Source organism: Typopeltis vanoorti, chromosome 13 (genome assembly GCF_054136105.1).
Source record: "Typopeltis vanoorti isolate ZY-2024b chromosome 13, IOZ_Tvanoo_1.0, whole genome shotgun sequence".
Taxonomy (NCBI): domain Eukaryota; kingdom Metazoa; phylum Arthropoda; class Arachnida; order Uropygi; family Thelyphonidae; genus Typopeltis; species Typopeltis vanoorti.
The window spans coordinates 93,313,950-93,330,310 of NC_143561.1; the positions used below are offsets into that span (position 1 = coordinate 93,313,950).

At 33.5% G+C, this 16,361-nt stretch overlaps 1 protein-coding gene across 1 annotated transcript in view; it reads left to right on the forward strand.

The window, feature by feature from the left end:
- Positions 1 to 16,361, forward strand: part of BBS5 (Bardet-Biedl syndrome 5 protein) — a 143,666-nt gene that overhangs the window by 67,862 nt on the left and 59,443 nt on the right. Inside the window, exons 7-9 of the mRNA XM_090402643.1 lie at positions 586 to 721; positions 2,509 to 2,604; positions 9,852 to 9,914. Coding sequence (XP_090258769.1) covers positions 586 to 721; positions 2,509 to 2,604; positions 9,852 to 9,914 — 295 coding nt within the window. The remainder of the gene's footprint in view (positions 1 to 585; positions 722 to 2,508; positions 2,605 to 9,851; positions 9,915 to 16,361) is intronic.

Genomic DNA, 16,361 nt, shown 5'->3' on the forward strand with positions numbered 1-16,361 from the left:
GAGTGTGGTGTCTGCAGAAATTTGAATGTGTTTAAAGCATGGTATGATGAACTCTGTGTATAACAAAAGGACTTCCTAGATTGGTATTTGACTCCATGGGGGTCTTAGGGTAATAATAATAACAATAATAACTTATATGTACAGGTTACCTGTTCATAAAGATATTTCATTTGCTTATTTAGGTAAGGGATCAAATAAGAATAAATTTCTTGTGAAATATAATTTAATGATCACTATAGCACTTATTGTTTCTGTATTATACACAGATAATATTGATTACCATCCATATAATTATTGCTGGAGTTTTATTGCTATGTACTTTACACTGTTGTAAAGAACTTATATAAATAATGCAAAGGACATAATGTTATCATTATGTATCATTATTATGCCTATTATGTTCAACTGTGTGACAGAATCATTCAGAATGTGACATTTAGAATTGTAATATATACACCATATGATATTTGAGTTTTATTAGTTTGCAGTTTTCACATTATTAATGTTTTCTGTGTTTCTAAGTAAACATATTTTTATATGTTTATATAATAAAAATGTATTCCAAAAATTGTATATCTCATACAGAGCATACAACTCCAGCAAATTATACAGGGAACTAAAATTAAGAGGAGCTGTTGTCCAAAACAAACAACTCAAGGTTCTTCCACAAGAGCAAATATATAACAAGATCAATGGAGTATGGAATCTTTCAAGTGATCAGGTAATCAGTAAGATTTTTTTTTCTTCTTCAAGCAAATGATGAATTTATTTGGCAAGGTCAAAGCATAATCAAGCTGATAAGCTTCCAAGAAATATATAATCTAAGTAAAGTTTTTGGAGTTAAAAAAAAAAACAGTAATTGGGGAAATATTAACATCAAGGTAATTTCTGGGAGTATACCATCATCAAATTGTTGATATATAGTGTGAGAGATATGGGAGGAATACTGTGATACCACTACATCATTAAGTTTAATACCAATTCCTCTCAATGGATAAAAATATATATATATATACTTTATTCATTTTTTACTAAATTATTACTTTTGTGTTTGTTTCAGTATTTTGTAAATACTGAAAATATTTATTTTGTAAAATCCATTCAATTTAGGATGCGAAACACTTAATATTTCTTAGTAAGGTTGATTAATTTAATAAGTCATACAGCTTGAATAAAAATCACATGATCTGTTAAACATGGACTGAATGAATTATCACATCATCTGTGTATGTGCCTTATTAATTAGATACAGCATTTTATCCTATATTCATTGCACTGATACTGTACCACTCAGCGCATGTATTCTCCTGTCAGTTTGTCTATTTATTATTAATTATTATTATCTTAAGACACCATGGAGTTACATACTCATCTAGGAGGTCCCTTTTGTCATATACACACAGCTCATCATACCATGTCTTAAACACATTCAAAGTTTCTGCAGACATCATGCTCCCAGACAATGCATTCATGTCATTCACAACTCTCCAAGCAAAAAACTTGTTTCTCACTTCCTTGCTCTGGCCCTTAATATACAGCTTCCAGGGATGATCTCTTGTTTTCCCTCAATTTTTTATGAAAAACCTCTTTAACATTAATCCTATAACAAACCCTTACCAACTTGTACATCCTTTATCATATCATCCCTTTTCCTCCTATCCACTAGACTGCAAATTATATTGTCTCAGCCTTGCTTCATATTTAACATTCCAGAGATCAGAAATTATTTTGGTCAGTAGCCTCTGGACCCTCTCCAACATCTCTTCATCCTTTTGAAAATGTGACAAAATCTGTGCACAGTAGTCCATATGTGGCCTAATCATTGGAACCAGAATCTCCTTACTTTCTACAAGTCAGTGTCCTCTGCATCATCCAGAATTCATTGTGTTGTTCTCGCATTTTTGGCAATATGTTCTCTAAATTTTAGATCTTTATCAACCATCACCCCAAGATCTCTTATTCCTTCACCTCCAACAATATATCCCCTCCTAAAATGATATATACTGTGAGAGTAAAGTGAGGTCTTCTTAAAGGGCACAACATCTACTATGCTCCTCATAGTTCGTCCCCACTTTGCATCTGCCAATATGAATGACATATTCAATATTAGCATACCCTACATTCAGATTGTGAGTATTATTTTTCTTAGTTGACAATTTAGTTCATTATCTTGGCATAATGTATGCCTACATATATTTTGCAGGAAGAAACATAATATTTTCCAGGTTGTGCTAGGAGTTAAAATTCAAGTTTAGAGTAGCTATTTATGTATTGAATATTTAAGCCCTCTTTCAGCCAGAGACCATTATCACTTCAAATTGTAGTACAGAAGCTCTAGCTCATAACATAAATTAATCGATAAGATGCATAAATTTTTATTAAATTATAATGAATAAAATTATTTGCAGTTTTATTTAAAACTTGTAATATTTTAGTATGATACAGATTCTGAATTCTTTAAATAAAAAATGGATAATTTTAAGTAATTTGCACTCCTTTTTATTTCAGGGCAACTTAGGAACTTTTTTCATTACCAATGTACGCATAGTGTGGCACGCCAATATGAATGAATTATTTAACATCAGCATACCCTACATTCAGATAGTAAGTATTATTTTTCTTAGCTAAGAATTTAGTTAATTACCTTGGCAGTATATTTTGACTAACATGGTGCAAAATTGCTAGAATAAATAGAGCAAACAATGTATGTGTATTATAACCATGTCTATTAACAGCAGACTTGTGGCTGCCTTTGGTAGGTTAAGAAATATAGCAGAAAATATTTATCATCTCTCTGATATCTCTCCTCAGCAGTTATACAGGACATCATGATATTACTACATAAAAATTTACATTATTACTAACTTCCTATCAACAATTTTCTTCCATATTAGTTGTTATCTATTAGGATTCCAATATTATCAGATCTGATATCTTATCATTCTTTAAGTGCACTTCTGACTTCACCAATTCACTTAGATCTTGGTCTTCCTCTTGTTCCTTTTCTTACCATTAAACACCTGTTTTGCTAGCCTTCTCCCATTCTGTTTAAGTGACATATCATCTGAAATTAGATCTGCTCACACAAAATGCTTGAAGGCTAACAATATCTGGTTGCTTTCTAATGTAATTGTGAATATGGAAATAATTAAAAATGGAAAACTGTACATAATTGCAGAAGTATTCCTGATGGACAAAGTAAGAGCTGGTGTGACTGTGGAAATGGAAGAAAGTTGGACTTACAAAGTGATAGCAGGAGCGATTGCTGGAATGCAAGAGTTGAAGAATGAAATGAGGCATGTACAGAATGAAATTAGACATATGGTGGATGTGAACAGAAAGCCCTACTCACGGACAGCATGAGTAGGACTGGCTGTAGACCAAGAAAATTGTTATGTTTATTTGCGAATGCCAATAGTGTCAGAAATAAGGAAGATTAAATTGTTGCATTGATTGAATTTATGTGTCAGAAAATAATTGGAATGAATGAAACATAGTTGGATAAGAATGATATCTTGACAGGAAGAGAAATGGAGAGATACGTTGTTTTTCATGAAGATAAGAAAGGAATGAAGGGAGGACGAAATGCTGCTGATGATAGCTGGGGAATTATGTTTGTTCAAGGTTGAGATACAAGAATAAAAAGAAAAAAAAGTGGCAGTGGTTTTGAAGCAGTATGGTGTGGAGGTTGATAGAATGAGATATTTGGTGAGGTGTTGCTAGAGGTCAGGGAATGTGGAAGGTAGAGCCCAAGAAATATGTAGGCAACTTGATTGAAATGAAGCGATAGCATCAGGGACTAAAGAGAATGAATTTCTCAAATTCTTAAGATACAACAATCTTAGGCAGTAGTAGTAGAGGGTGCACAAGGGTTGTCTTAGAACTGGTTATGCCACAGATCTGTGATTATGAATAGAGTGTCTAAACTTCCCCTGGATGGTGAGAGTGACCATGGAGTGATCACCAGGGTTGCAGCCAGTCACATGAGAACTTCTATAAAGAAGGGATATATGTGTAACTAGAAGGCTGGTGATTATGGAAAGCTTAAGAGAGAACTGGAAGCTATAGCATGGAAAGAGTTGTTGAGTAGTAGGGATATAGATGCTGCATGGGCATTGATGAAATGATTTTTAACAGCAGCAATGTCTGAGTGTATTCCAAAGGCGAAAAGGCTAAACAGGGTAAGAGTAAAATAGATGAATGAAGAGATTATGCTTGAAATCTGGAAGAAGAAGGCATTGTGGAGGCAACACAAGATGAAGATTGGTAATGATCAGTAGCCTGAGTTCAAAGAGCAGGCCAGGAAGGTAAGGGCAGCAAAAGTGAGAAGAAATTAGCTAGTCAAGCTAAGAAAAATCCTAGTGAGTCCTTTATGTGTGGCAAGTAGAAGGAAAAATAACTACGGGAGGATAATGCTAGTTGATGACACTGGCAGATTGATAACCAATGTGGAGGATATAATTGAATTATTCAATGATCAGTTTATCAGTATATTTCATCCTCATGAAGGCAACATCATGAAAAGCTGGTGTGTAGAATGTATGGTGGAGGAGGGATTGATGGTGAATGAGCAGGAAACATATGTGGAATTAATAAACTTAATGTTAATAAGACAGTAGGATTTGACATATATTGCCACATGCCTTATGGAATTAATGGCATCTTTTTTTTTGATATAACATTAATCTTGTAACCCAAAGCAGCGGAAGGTGGGAAAAATTATTGCACTTCACAAAGAGCTGTGGAGATCAGATAATAATGGTATTATTCCTTTTTAATATGATTCTGTCACTGATGTCATCTGTTTCCTCCTGTAATTTTGATTGACTGCATTATTTTTGTCCCAATTATCAGATACATAAATTAAAATTGGTTTGAATAATGCTTGCATACTGCTAATTTATTATTTTTGGCTATTTTTTCTCTTATTCCAAAAAAAAATCCAGGAAGGGTGGATTTTTTTTCAACCTTCCTACCATATTAGCTTGGCTTATTCCGTTGTCTGTTTCTACATTTAAATTCCCATCTTCACTGGAAATTGCTCCTAAATAGCTGAAATGTTTTACTTGTTCTTTGTTCTCCATTCAGGATGTAGTTGATATTTTCTGTGTTCCTGCTTATTTTCATGATTTTTGTCTTTTTATTGCTGATTTTCAAAAGTCTTATCCTAACAATCTAACTTACTCTTCTCCAAGTTGCTCCTCTACAGTTTTTCTTAGCCTCTTCTTGAAAATGCTTATAAATATCAATTTGAATACTCAGTATGCAAATTCCTCTGCATTTCTTACATTGTTGTATTTCTGTTTTTTAAAGCTAAGTACTATGAATTTCTACTTCAGTTATCTGGAATTCCACCTTGTGACCAGGCCCTCTGATTTATGCAGTGTAACCACTATAAAACCTTTATATTTGAGCATTTCTTGTAAAATGTGAGAAGGATTGAGATGGTTTGGTATCTGGGGAGGTGGGGGACTTTGGATCTGGGTGAGGGTTGTATAATTGGTGCTGATGGAAAGGATTGGCTAAGGTCAGTGGAATGACATCAGAGAAGTGTCACTGGTACTTATTATAGAACCAGAAATGAGCTGTCATGTTTTTATATGAATGCCAGAAGTATCCAAAGTGAGAGGGATGAAATTGTTGCATTGATTGAGTTCATTCATCCAAAAATTGTCCGAATAAATGAGATATAATTGGATGAGGATGATATTCTGACAGGAATAGAGATGGAGAGAAATTGTTTTTCATGAAGACAGAATGGCAGAAAGGAAGGATAGGTGCTTTTTGATGAAAGCAGAGGAGTTGTGCCCATCCAAGGTAGAGTTGCAAGAGGTAGATAGTGACACTAGTTTTGAGGCAATATGGCTTGAGGTGGACAGGATGAAATATTTAGTTTGGTGTTGCTATAGGTCTGGTAATGTGAAGATCAGTGAGAAGGAAAGGCACAGTAGCCTGCCAAATAAGTAAATGGTTATTATGGATGATTTTAATTATAATAATATAGATTGAAATGAAGAGGTAGTATCTGGATGCAAACAGAGTGAATTTCTTGAATTTTTGAGATACAACTACCTGAGGCAGTATGTAACAGAGGGTACATGAGGAGATCTTGGATTTGATTATCTCATAAGATGGAGTATCAAATCTTCCATTTGGTCAAAGTGACCATCAAGTGATCACTTGGAAGGTGGCCAGCCATATGAGGATTTTTATGAAAAAAAAAGGGATATATATGGAACTATGAATCTGGTGTTTTTTAAAACTCAGAAATGGCTTGCAGTTATAGAATGGAATGACGAATTGGTTTGAAAGGTGATCAGTTGGATCACTGCTAAGAAACAGTGTTGTTTTTTTGAAAATCCCAGATTGGCAACTCCCACTCATTCTTAAAAAATTCTTTCGGTTTTTTAAATAAAGTGAAAAATGTTTCCTTACAACCCACTGATATAATGTTTGATATAGAATCTTTCTTCACAAATATTTCTCTTGAAGATACACCACTACATAATGCTTTCAGAGGCATTTTCATAGTATATAGTGAAATTATTTGACTTTGTTATGCACTCTGGATATTTTTATTGGTAAGAATAAGTTTTATAGTCAAGTTGAAGCAACCAAATGGAAAGTCCACTCTTTCCTGCACTTGCTAAATTTTATTAAGCCGACATCCTTTTCTTGTCCATACACCTGAACCTTCATTTGGGTTCATTATATAACTGGCATTTTTAATATCTTGCCCCATAATGAAGACACATTACTTACTTTTTTATCTAATATAAACAATCTACATCCATTAATTAAATTTACTATGGAAATGGAAAAGACAACAAATTGTCCTTTTCAAATATCCTACTCCTTCGCTCACCATCAGGTGAATTAATTACTTCCATATATTGAAAACCTACTTTCACTGGATGCTACATTCAACAGCAATCAGCTCACCATTCATCACATAAGACTGGAATTATAAAAACTTTATTGTGACATTCTCATACTATTTGTTCTACACTTCGACTATTACAGCAGGAATTCTTAAACATCAAATGATATATGAAATTCAAGGCTTTTTCAGAAAGGACCATGCAACAGCCTTTTAATTCCTATAATCCTAGCTCAAATAACAAGGAAACAGTATGTTGAGTTCCAATGCCTTACATTTTTTGTCATCTCAGAACCCATTTCTAGAATTCTTATGAAATATAATTTAGTGGCTGCTGTTTTTCCTGTTAACAAATAATCAGCATGGTTTCCATCTTCACAAATAAGCAGTCTCCTCTAGCTCTCCCTGGTGTCTACCAAGTTCCTTGTGAGTGCCATTCGTTTTTACTTTGGACAATTTGGACACTCTGTAGAAAAGAGAATACAAGAACACCAATCTTATATTAGCAACAGTAAATCAGAAAAATCTGTCTCAGCACAGAATAGATGCAGTCCACAATATCTTATGGTCTGAAACACGCTTATCATCGATGCTGGTATAAATTTCAACACTTGTTTATGGAACAGTATTTGGATTGATATTTCCTAAGTAGGAAAGTCTTATTTTTAATCACACATCAGTAATTTTTTTTAAATAGCTAATGAATTATCAACATTGCAGTATTTCTTTAGTTATACCATTGTATTGTTTTATGTACAATTACGCAACTCTTACTTTTTCAAATCATTCCATTGTTTGCGTTCTGCTCTGTAATTAACTATTGTCGCCACTGATGATGGCCTGTAATATTCAGACTGAAATATATGGTCTTAAATAAATAGTATTACTTATCCCTTGTATTTTTTCATGTAAACTTGAAGACACTTCTCTTGGCACAAGTATCTCTCAAACAACAAAGGTTAGCACATGTTAAATAGGTGTGAAATGAATGAAGAGGCATGCAATCTGGAACAAGAAGACATTATGAAGGTAGCACCAGATGAGTGGTAAGGAGAATCCATTGCAATCCTATCCAGCTGTTTGTATGTTTTCCTTTCCACGTATTCAGGTTATTTCTCATGGAAAAGAAAAATATACAAACATCTGGATAGAATTGCAATGGGTTCCCCCTCTTTCCTGATTATCACCACTCTTTCCCACCCCCCAAACTAACTTCTATATGGAACATTTTGAAAACCAAGCACTTAACACAGCCACGTGTGAACCATTAGTTTGGCTGCACTATGTTGATGATGTGTTTACTATTTGGACTCATGTTCTGTATGTTGGATATATTTTTAGCTTATCTTAACAGCCAGTATCCTAAAATAAACTTCACCATAGAAAAAGAAAGTAACCATTCTCTCCTTTCTAGATACACCACCTTCCCAACAATATGGCATCCTCAAAACACTTACTCACCTAACCAGGGATATTTTTTCAAATGACACAGCCCTTTAAACTGAGCTCATAGACTTTCACAATGCCATTTTAGCCAATTCCTACAGCTCCTATAAAATAGATAAATACTGCATACAAGACAGGACCACTACAAAACCATCACCATTTCATATATTAAAGGTATATCAGAAAAAATAGCCCAAGTTCCCTGCGAATATGATCTCCATGCTACTTTCAAACCTTTCATTCAGCTGGCTAGCTACCTTCATTCTCCTAAAGATCATCTTCATCCTCTTGCATATCCTGGAGTGTATAAAGTTCCTTGTGCCTGCAGTTTAGCCTACTTTGAACAGACTGGTAGATCAGTTAACATCTGTCTTGAAGAGCACAAAAATTTCACCCATGATCATCTGTATAGCAAGTTAGGAATGCAAATCATGCTCTGGATACTCCTTCACATAGGATAAATAAAGAAAAACTTAAATATTACACAGAAGTTTGTTATAGGTCTGAGAAACTATTTTTAGAATCAGCATCAACTATGAAGTTCTCCCAATCTCGACAAATAAGGTTACGTTAATTTGCCAAAGATCTGAAAGACTTGATAGTCTGACTTGATTTTGAGGCTTGATAGTCTGATTTCTCCTAAAAGAACTTCTATATTTTTTATGGTTATCTGGCCAATAGTGGGTGGCATTTAAGGACATTAGTTCTTTTTCAGTTATAATTTGAATTGTTTTCCACAGTTATTTAGTTCAGTGCTATGTGCTTGTCACAGTTAGAATTGTGCTCTGTAAACCAGCAAAATATTAGTAAGTTTACTAAATGTATTTTTTCCTCTCTTATACTGTGAAGTGCTATTATGAATAAGATATACTAATTTTTGTGTTCAGTCTGAAGTTGGTAACTTGAATTGTATCTTCAGAATTTTTACTGACTTCTCAGGCACTGATCATAAAACATCAGCTACATTCTCAGTAGTGAATTTATAGAATAAATGATATCACAAATTGAATATGGAAATAGATTACAGAATATAAAAATAAGTAAGGCTGGTATAATTGGAAGCTACTTGAATAAATTTATATGGAAACAGAAAAATTTATTGCATACTCTAGCTAAGTACATTGTTCAAATGAATTTTTTTATGTGGATCTGGGGAAGTGGACATCGTTAAATATTCAAGTTAATCCAAGATGGTATGGTCATTTAAAATAAAATGGGAGGAGGAAAATGAGCAAAACTGGTATTCAAGGCAAAAATAGCAAAAGGTGGGTGGAAATAATCAGGCTGTGGATTTGATCCACAACCTGATTATTGGCCAGTGTGGAAATCATTGATACTAGAGATGAAGTATTGTGTTGGACTGTCATAATATCTAGTACATCCTTTTGAGAACTAATGCCAGAAAATGATGATGTTTTCATCCTCTCATAGGCAGAATTGCAATAAAAAATAAAAATAAAAATAAAACAGCATATTAACGATCAAGTGAATAATAAACACTGACTTTTTTTTTTTTTTTTTTCAGGTAAATTTGAAAATGCGAGAATCTAAGTTTGGAATGGCCCTGGTTGTAGAAAGTAGTGAAAATGTAAGTACCTTTTACATAGCCTTTATAGTTTAAAAAGATTCATTCTAAAGTTTTAAAAAAATCTTCTTCTTTGGTGCATCAATCCGAAGATTGGTAATTATAGCAGCACATCATAACATCCTGTCTTGTGACCTCCTTTTTATCTCTTCATAACTCTTAGCACTAGTTAGCATCATTATGTTATTTATATATGGAATTCTTGGCTGCCTCATAGCCTCTTTCCTTCTACAGTCCCCTCCATTATTTCTGTAATCAGTATTTTTGTTCCACAGGCTAGGCTAGTGAAAAAAAAAAAAATAGTGTTGAGAAAATATATTCCAAATGAATTAACGATTGTCAATTGTTAGATGAAAATCCTTTGCCTTATATCCAGGCTAGAGGATATATGTGTATATATATACATTGGTGCAAAGTTTAATTTATCCTTATGGAAGCATAGTTCTAACCTTTGGAATACTTTCTTATTGAATGTGTCTCTCTTATGTTCTTTGCCTCAAGTCTTTCGCTGGAAGAGGGTTTCACTTATAAGAACAAGGTTTTAGAATATGAAATTTTTTTAACTTGGAAATATGACAAAGGATTTTCATCTATTGAAAATTTCATTCATACGCATTTAGATATTGTTATTGTAATTTGATATATTTTAAGAGACAGACTACTGATATCAGTACAGAATTGAATATTTATATTTTAAAAATTATTCTTAAAATGCTTATATTGTACAGGAATATAAAAAAGTTATCATTGTTAGACATTAAACTTCCACAGAGTCAAAAGATTTATGTAATAGCTTATATCCATTGTACATTTTGATTTACAAATCTAAAAAGTCATTTTTAAGTGATGGCAGTCTGAACTGAAGCATTACTATTGCATTTGCCACTGTTTGCAGTACATATATACTATGTACTCATAAATTAAGTAGCAGGAGAGTACTGTATCTTAGAGTAACCTAACATGCCCTCTCAGTAACATGTGGGCCCTCCTTTGGTCTCCGTTCTTAATGTAATTTTTTTTATAGCAAATTAAAGTGCAAATGATCCTTGAACCTAAAGTGATCTAATGCTATGATACTAATAATGCTACAGATAGTTTGAAAGGTAAAATAAAGGAACTCATTAACACTAGGTAGCATTTGTGCACATGTTTGCTTGGATATACCATAGCAAGGATTGTCTGAATTAGATTATTCTCTTTTTTGATCTTCTTTAGCTAAAAATCTCTTTGCCTCATTCATTCGTTCAAATTTGATTGCTACTTTATTGTTTTCATAATACACCAGTCATTCTAAACTTCGACAAAGTGGCTGTCCTGGATGGCCCTTCTAGGATCGCTCACCTAGTGGACTTGCCTGCAAGAGTCAAAGGTGTCACAGTAAACCTTCTTCTCCATGGTCCACGGATAGGGTCCAAGTCTTGCTTTGGTGCCCATATAGCATCTTGGGTATCTCTGGTGTTTGACTCTCGAGTGTAGTTATTACTTGTAGGAAAATGGGTGTCAATGTATGGCTCCATGTTGGGTGGGGAGTTCTGATGCTGAATCAGACTTCTTCTGAGAATGAATAATTTTTCAGCCTCTTGTTAATCAGAGGCCCTCAACAAGCCACAACCAGGTTCAGAAACTATAGAATCATCAACATAAAACCAAAGTAAGAAACAAAAAACACATCAGAAGCTGTAACAAATACACCACTATTCTTAATCTTACACATTCAGCGTGTGAATGTCCAGTTGGACAAATGTCACCCGTCTTCATCTGAAAGGATTGGTAGGATCTCCAAAATCTGTAAAGAAACTGCATCAGAAGATATTCTTATTAAAGCAGCTACTATAGCACAGTCGGAAAAATTATACAGGTAACCCTTGTATAACGCGGATGTTAGGTTCCATAGAAATGCCGCGTTATATAAATTGCGTTATGTGAGACTCAGATTACATAGAAAATGTAGGGTTAGGTTCCGAAATCGTTTTTTTTTTAATTATATAAACAATAATGACATACCCAACAAAAATATATTTTTATTTAATTCTTGTAATTCATGTAAGTTAAGAAAACATATAAACTATGAAACAAATATATAGTATAAACTTATAAAATTACAAATTGTACATAAACTTCATTGAACATAATAAAGTGCATATTACAATCGTCATCACTGTCTTCAAAACGAATATTTCGTAGATGTTCTTTATTTATGAGTGGCTGGAAGTCATCATCACTTGAAATCTCTTGGATTTCAAGTGATGATTTCATTTGTATAATTCTCATTGTATACTTCAGCTGGTTTAATTATCAAGAAGTCAGTAATAAGACCTTGCTTACCACTATGCTGCAATTTTTTATTAAGTTCATAATATGGAGCTAAACAAATATTCAATTGTTTCATGAATTTCTCAGAGCCCTCCGTTCTGGGGGTCATTATCTGTAAAATAGCTTCCTAACTTTCTTGCCAAGTCCAATCCTTCTGCTAATTTCTTTAAACTGAATTTTTTAATGGATTCATCACAATCAGGATCTTCGACAGAACTTTCCCCGCCATTTGGTTCGACGTCGTCTATTAATTGTACCAGTTCCTCCTCATTTAAATCTATTTCCCCATCAATTAATTCACTAATTTCGTTTTCAACCATATCGCAAAAGCCCTCTATGTGGCCATTACTATAGAAATAATTTTTTTTACATAAAAAAAGTATTACATATTGTATGTAACTCAGAAGAAAATGAAGTGCTCAGCTTGAGAAGATCAACACACTTATGATTTTTAATACGCTTTCCTGGCAGAAAACGAAGACAACTTTCAACAATAATTAACACTTTATATGGTAATCAATTGACGTACATGCGTGCTAAAGGATATTTCCCCTAAAATTCGCTGTTCATAACTACATGCACGATATGGGCAGACACAAATTTAACGAAGATAAAATTTGATTTTTAATTCATGCGGTGAAAAAATATGAAACGATAAAGGGTTATTGCAATTTGTAGACCACGTTATATCGAAACTGCGTTGTATAAGTACCTGGTTATATCGAACCTGTATTGTATAAGTACTGTGTTATACGAGGGTTGCTACAATTTGTAGACTGCATTATAGCGAAACCGCGTTGTATAAGTACCCTGTTATACAAGGGTTGCTACAATTTGTAGACTGCATTATAGCGAAACCGCGTTGTATAAGTACCGTGTTATACGAGGGTTACCTGTACTATGCAACATCAGTTTTTTATGTGGCTCCATCCATATTCTGTCTATTAGGTAAATACCGATTACGGTTACTCCCTCCACCCTCACACACTCAACACACAAAATGTTAAGCTTTTCAAGAGGCATAAGATTAGAGTAGGACCTCCTTAATGTTCCTGATGAAGAGATATGCTCTGAACTCAAGGACCAATTAGTGGCAGCTATAAGAATTCTGATACATAGGGAAGGGTATCTGGTTCCCACCAGAAACATCATCCTTACCTTCAACAAACAAAAATCACCAATGTCTATCAAAGCAGGATATCTCAACTGTCCTCTATATCCTGAAACTTTTACAGTGCTTTAAATGTCAGAAATATGTCATTCTCAAACTGTCTGTCATGGCTCTGCCATCTGTGCCTGGTGTGGTAGTATAGATCATAAGAATGAAGATTATAAGAGCTAAACACCAAAATGTTCTAACTGTCAAGAAGACCACCCAGCATGCCAAAAGTGGATGAACAAAAAGGAGCTAAAGTTAAAAAGAGTAATGTATTATCACCTATCAGGAGGAGAAGAGGCAGTATACCAAACCAATAGCAAGAATGTCTACTAAACCCTCTTACACCAAGAAGGCTGCTATAAATAAAGTGTCAGTTGGGAGGTTGACATGTATATCAATCCCACCTTCTCACAACTACAATGCCCCTGAAAGATATGACTTGCTTGCTATCTCCTTAGAGTGAATTAAAGAGAAAGATGTATATGGACTCACTCTTAAAGACATGTCAAAAATGGTCCTACTACACAAAAACACTGTTATTAAAAAATAATAGAACATGCACCACAGAGAATCAAAGACATGCCTTCGGACAATGGCTCATCAACATATAGCATGGATACTTCTGCTACTCCTCAGGAAGATAAAACAATTAATATACCAAGTGTCCTAGAGGAAGTAGAGTATGACAATGTCTTGGATATTTTTCCAAAAGAAGAAGAAATAATGGATGCTGGACATCCACAATTCTCAAAAAAAATCCAAGCATAATATAAACAAACTCTCAACATAGAAAGCCAGATTATCCCACCAAAAACAAAATTGTTGTGGATTCTGACAGAACATTAATGACAGCACAGCTCTCTTCCTGACATATAAACCAATATGCTTCTCACCAGTATTTATAGCACATTTGCTTATTTTCTAAAAGGGCACTCCTAGTATTAAATCATTGGCTTTTTTACTGTGGTTAAAATTAAGACATGAATGGTATATGTTCAAACATACATTGAAAATGAAATTATATGAAAAAAGTAATTTTTGACATACTGTTGGAAGATCTTCTTGTTTACTTTAAAGATTTTTGATGAAACAACATTGGGAAATGTGAAATCGGTTGCAGTCGGTAAAAATATAAGTGGAACTTTTAAAATAATAATGAACTATAAAGGAGTTTAAAGTCCATCAATTAGATTAAAAATATGTGGAACTTTTTCAGAAGAGAATAGAATTGAGATAAAAAATATATATGGAATTAAAAATAGAGGAATACATACAATGGTGACATGGTGAGCTCACATGAAGAATGAATGACTAAAAATTAAAATTAAAGATAAAAATAAAAATGTGCCTTTTATGATTTTGTGAGCCATTTCAGCATAGGAGTTGTCTTCAGAGCTCAAGGGAATAAAAGTGAGGTCTATGTCATATTGGCTTTTTTATGGTTGTATTGAATTTTTTGGATTATTGTTTATTGGCAGATATCTCGGATTAATTTGCATGTGATGGAGGTTCCAAATTTCCAAAATCACATAGGGACAGTGGACATTTATGGAATTCTTGTGACACTTTATGGAATTTCTGAAATTGTTAACCTTGTCTCATTGTTTTGTATGTCAATTATGGTAGCTTTTTCAATCTGTGAATTGAGATTCTGTTGAATGTGTGGATTGCAATTTCAGTTTTTCTGGTATTTGATTTTTTTATTCTTGTTTTTTGTTGCAACCACAAGAACACAAAAGTGTCCTTGTAGTCTCAACCATAGTGATTTGATGGTTAAGCTTGTGGATGTGACTTCGTGATCATGTTAACAAGGAAATTTGTATACCACATTGTGATATTCCAATATTTCCTTGTGTGAGTGAAGTTTGGTGGGTTATAAGAGAGTGGCCAATTTGTAACTGCTGGTGAAAACTAATTTGTAGTCAGTATGTTTAAATATGTACTTAAACTCTTTGTATGTATTATGGTTGTATGGCAGTTTTATAATTTTATGTGTTGGAACATTTTCTTTGATTGTAGGACTGGTTAAACGAATTTTGGCAGTTTGGTTAGTGTAATTTATTAATTGCACAGGATAATTTCAGTTTTCGAAACTTAATTTTTTAATCTCCTTATTAAGATAATTATTTGTGGTCGAAAATTTTTATGCATTTATAAATTGTGAAAGAATAACTGATTTTTTTAATTGAGTAAGGGTGATAAGAGTTAAAGTGCAGGTAGTTACCAATATGTGTAGGTTTATGGAATATTTTTGTGACTATTTCATTGTTGGATCTAATTAAAGTTAAATTTAGGTAATTTATTATTAATTTTTTTGTGTTCTAATTCTATAGTGAACTTTAGTCTGGTACAAAGTTGTTGAGTGAATCTTGTAGAGAAGTGATATATGTTGGTTTATCAATATATAAAACATCATCCATATATTGGCCATAAAATGGATCAGGGGTGGGGGGTAATAGGTGATGCAACAAAAATAGTTTGCACCATTGGGAGTCCAAAAATTTGAATATAGATATCATTGTTGAATTTGAAGAAATTTGCTGAAATTATTAATTTTATAAGGATTAAGATATTGTTGGGGATTAATTTTGTATGTGATTCCCAAGTATAGTCTTGTAGGAGTAAGGCATCGTTGATGTCTAATGTTCTGTGGACGTCAATGTTGGTATATAGCATGGTTGCATCAAATGAAGTAATCAGGTAAAAAGCACTTCACTTGATGGAACTGCAATTATATACCAATGTTAATATCCCCAGAATGTTCCCATTCAATATTGATGTTCCCAGTTGATGTCCCACTTAACACCAGTATAGAAGCAGTTGCTATCTGACTCTCAGTCAGATAGCAACTTTTACAGATAATGTAGAAGTTGTTTCTACAGATAATGTCCCATCTAACCATATAACTGGAGCATTTTGAACAGCTTTCCTCTTGAAACCTTCATATCCTTTTTTAAGATCTACAAAACTTAAATACA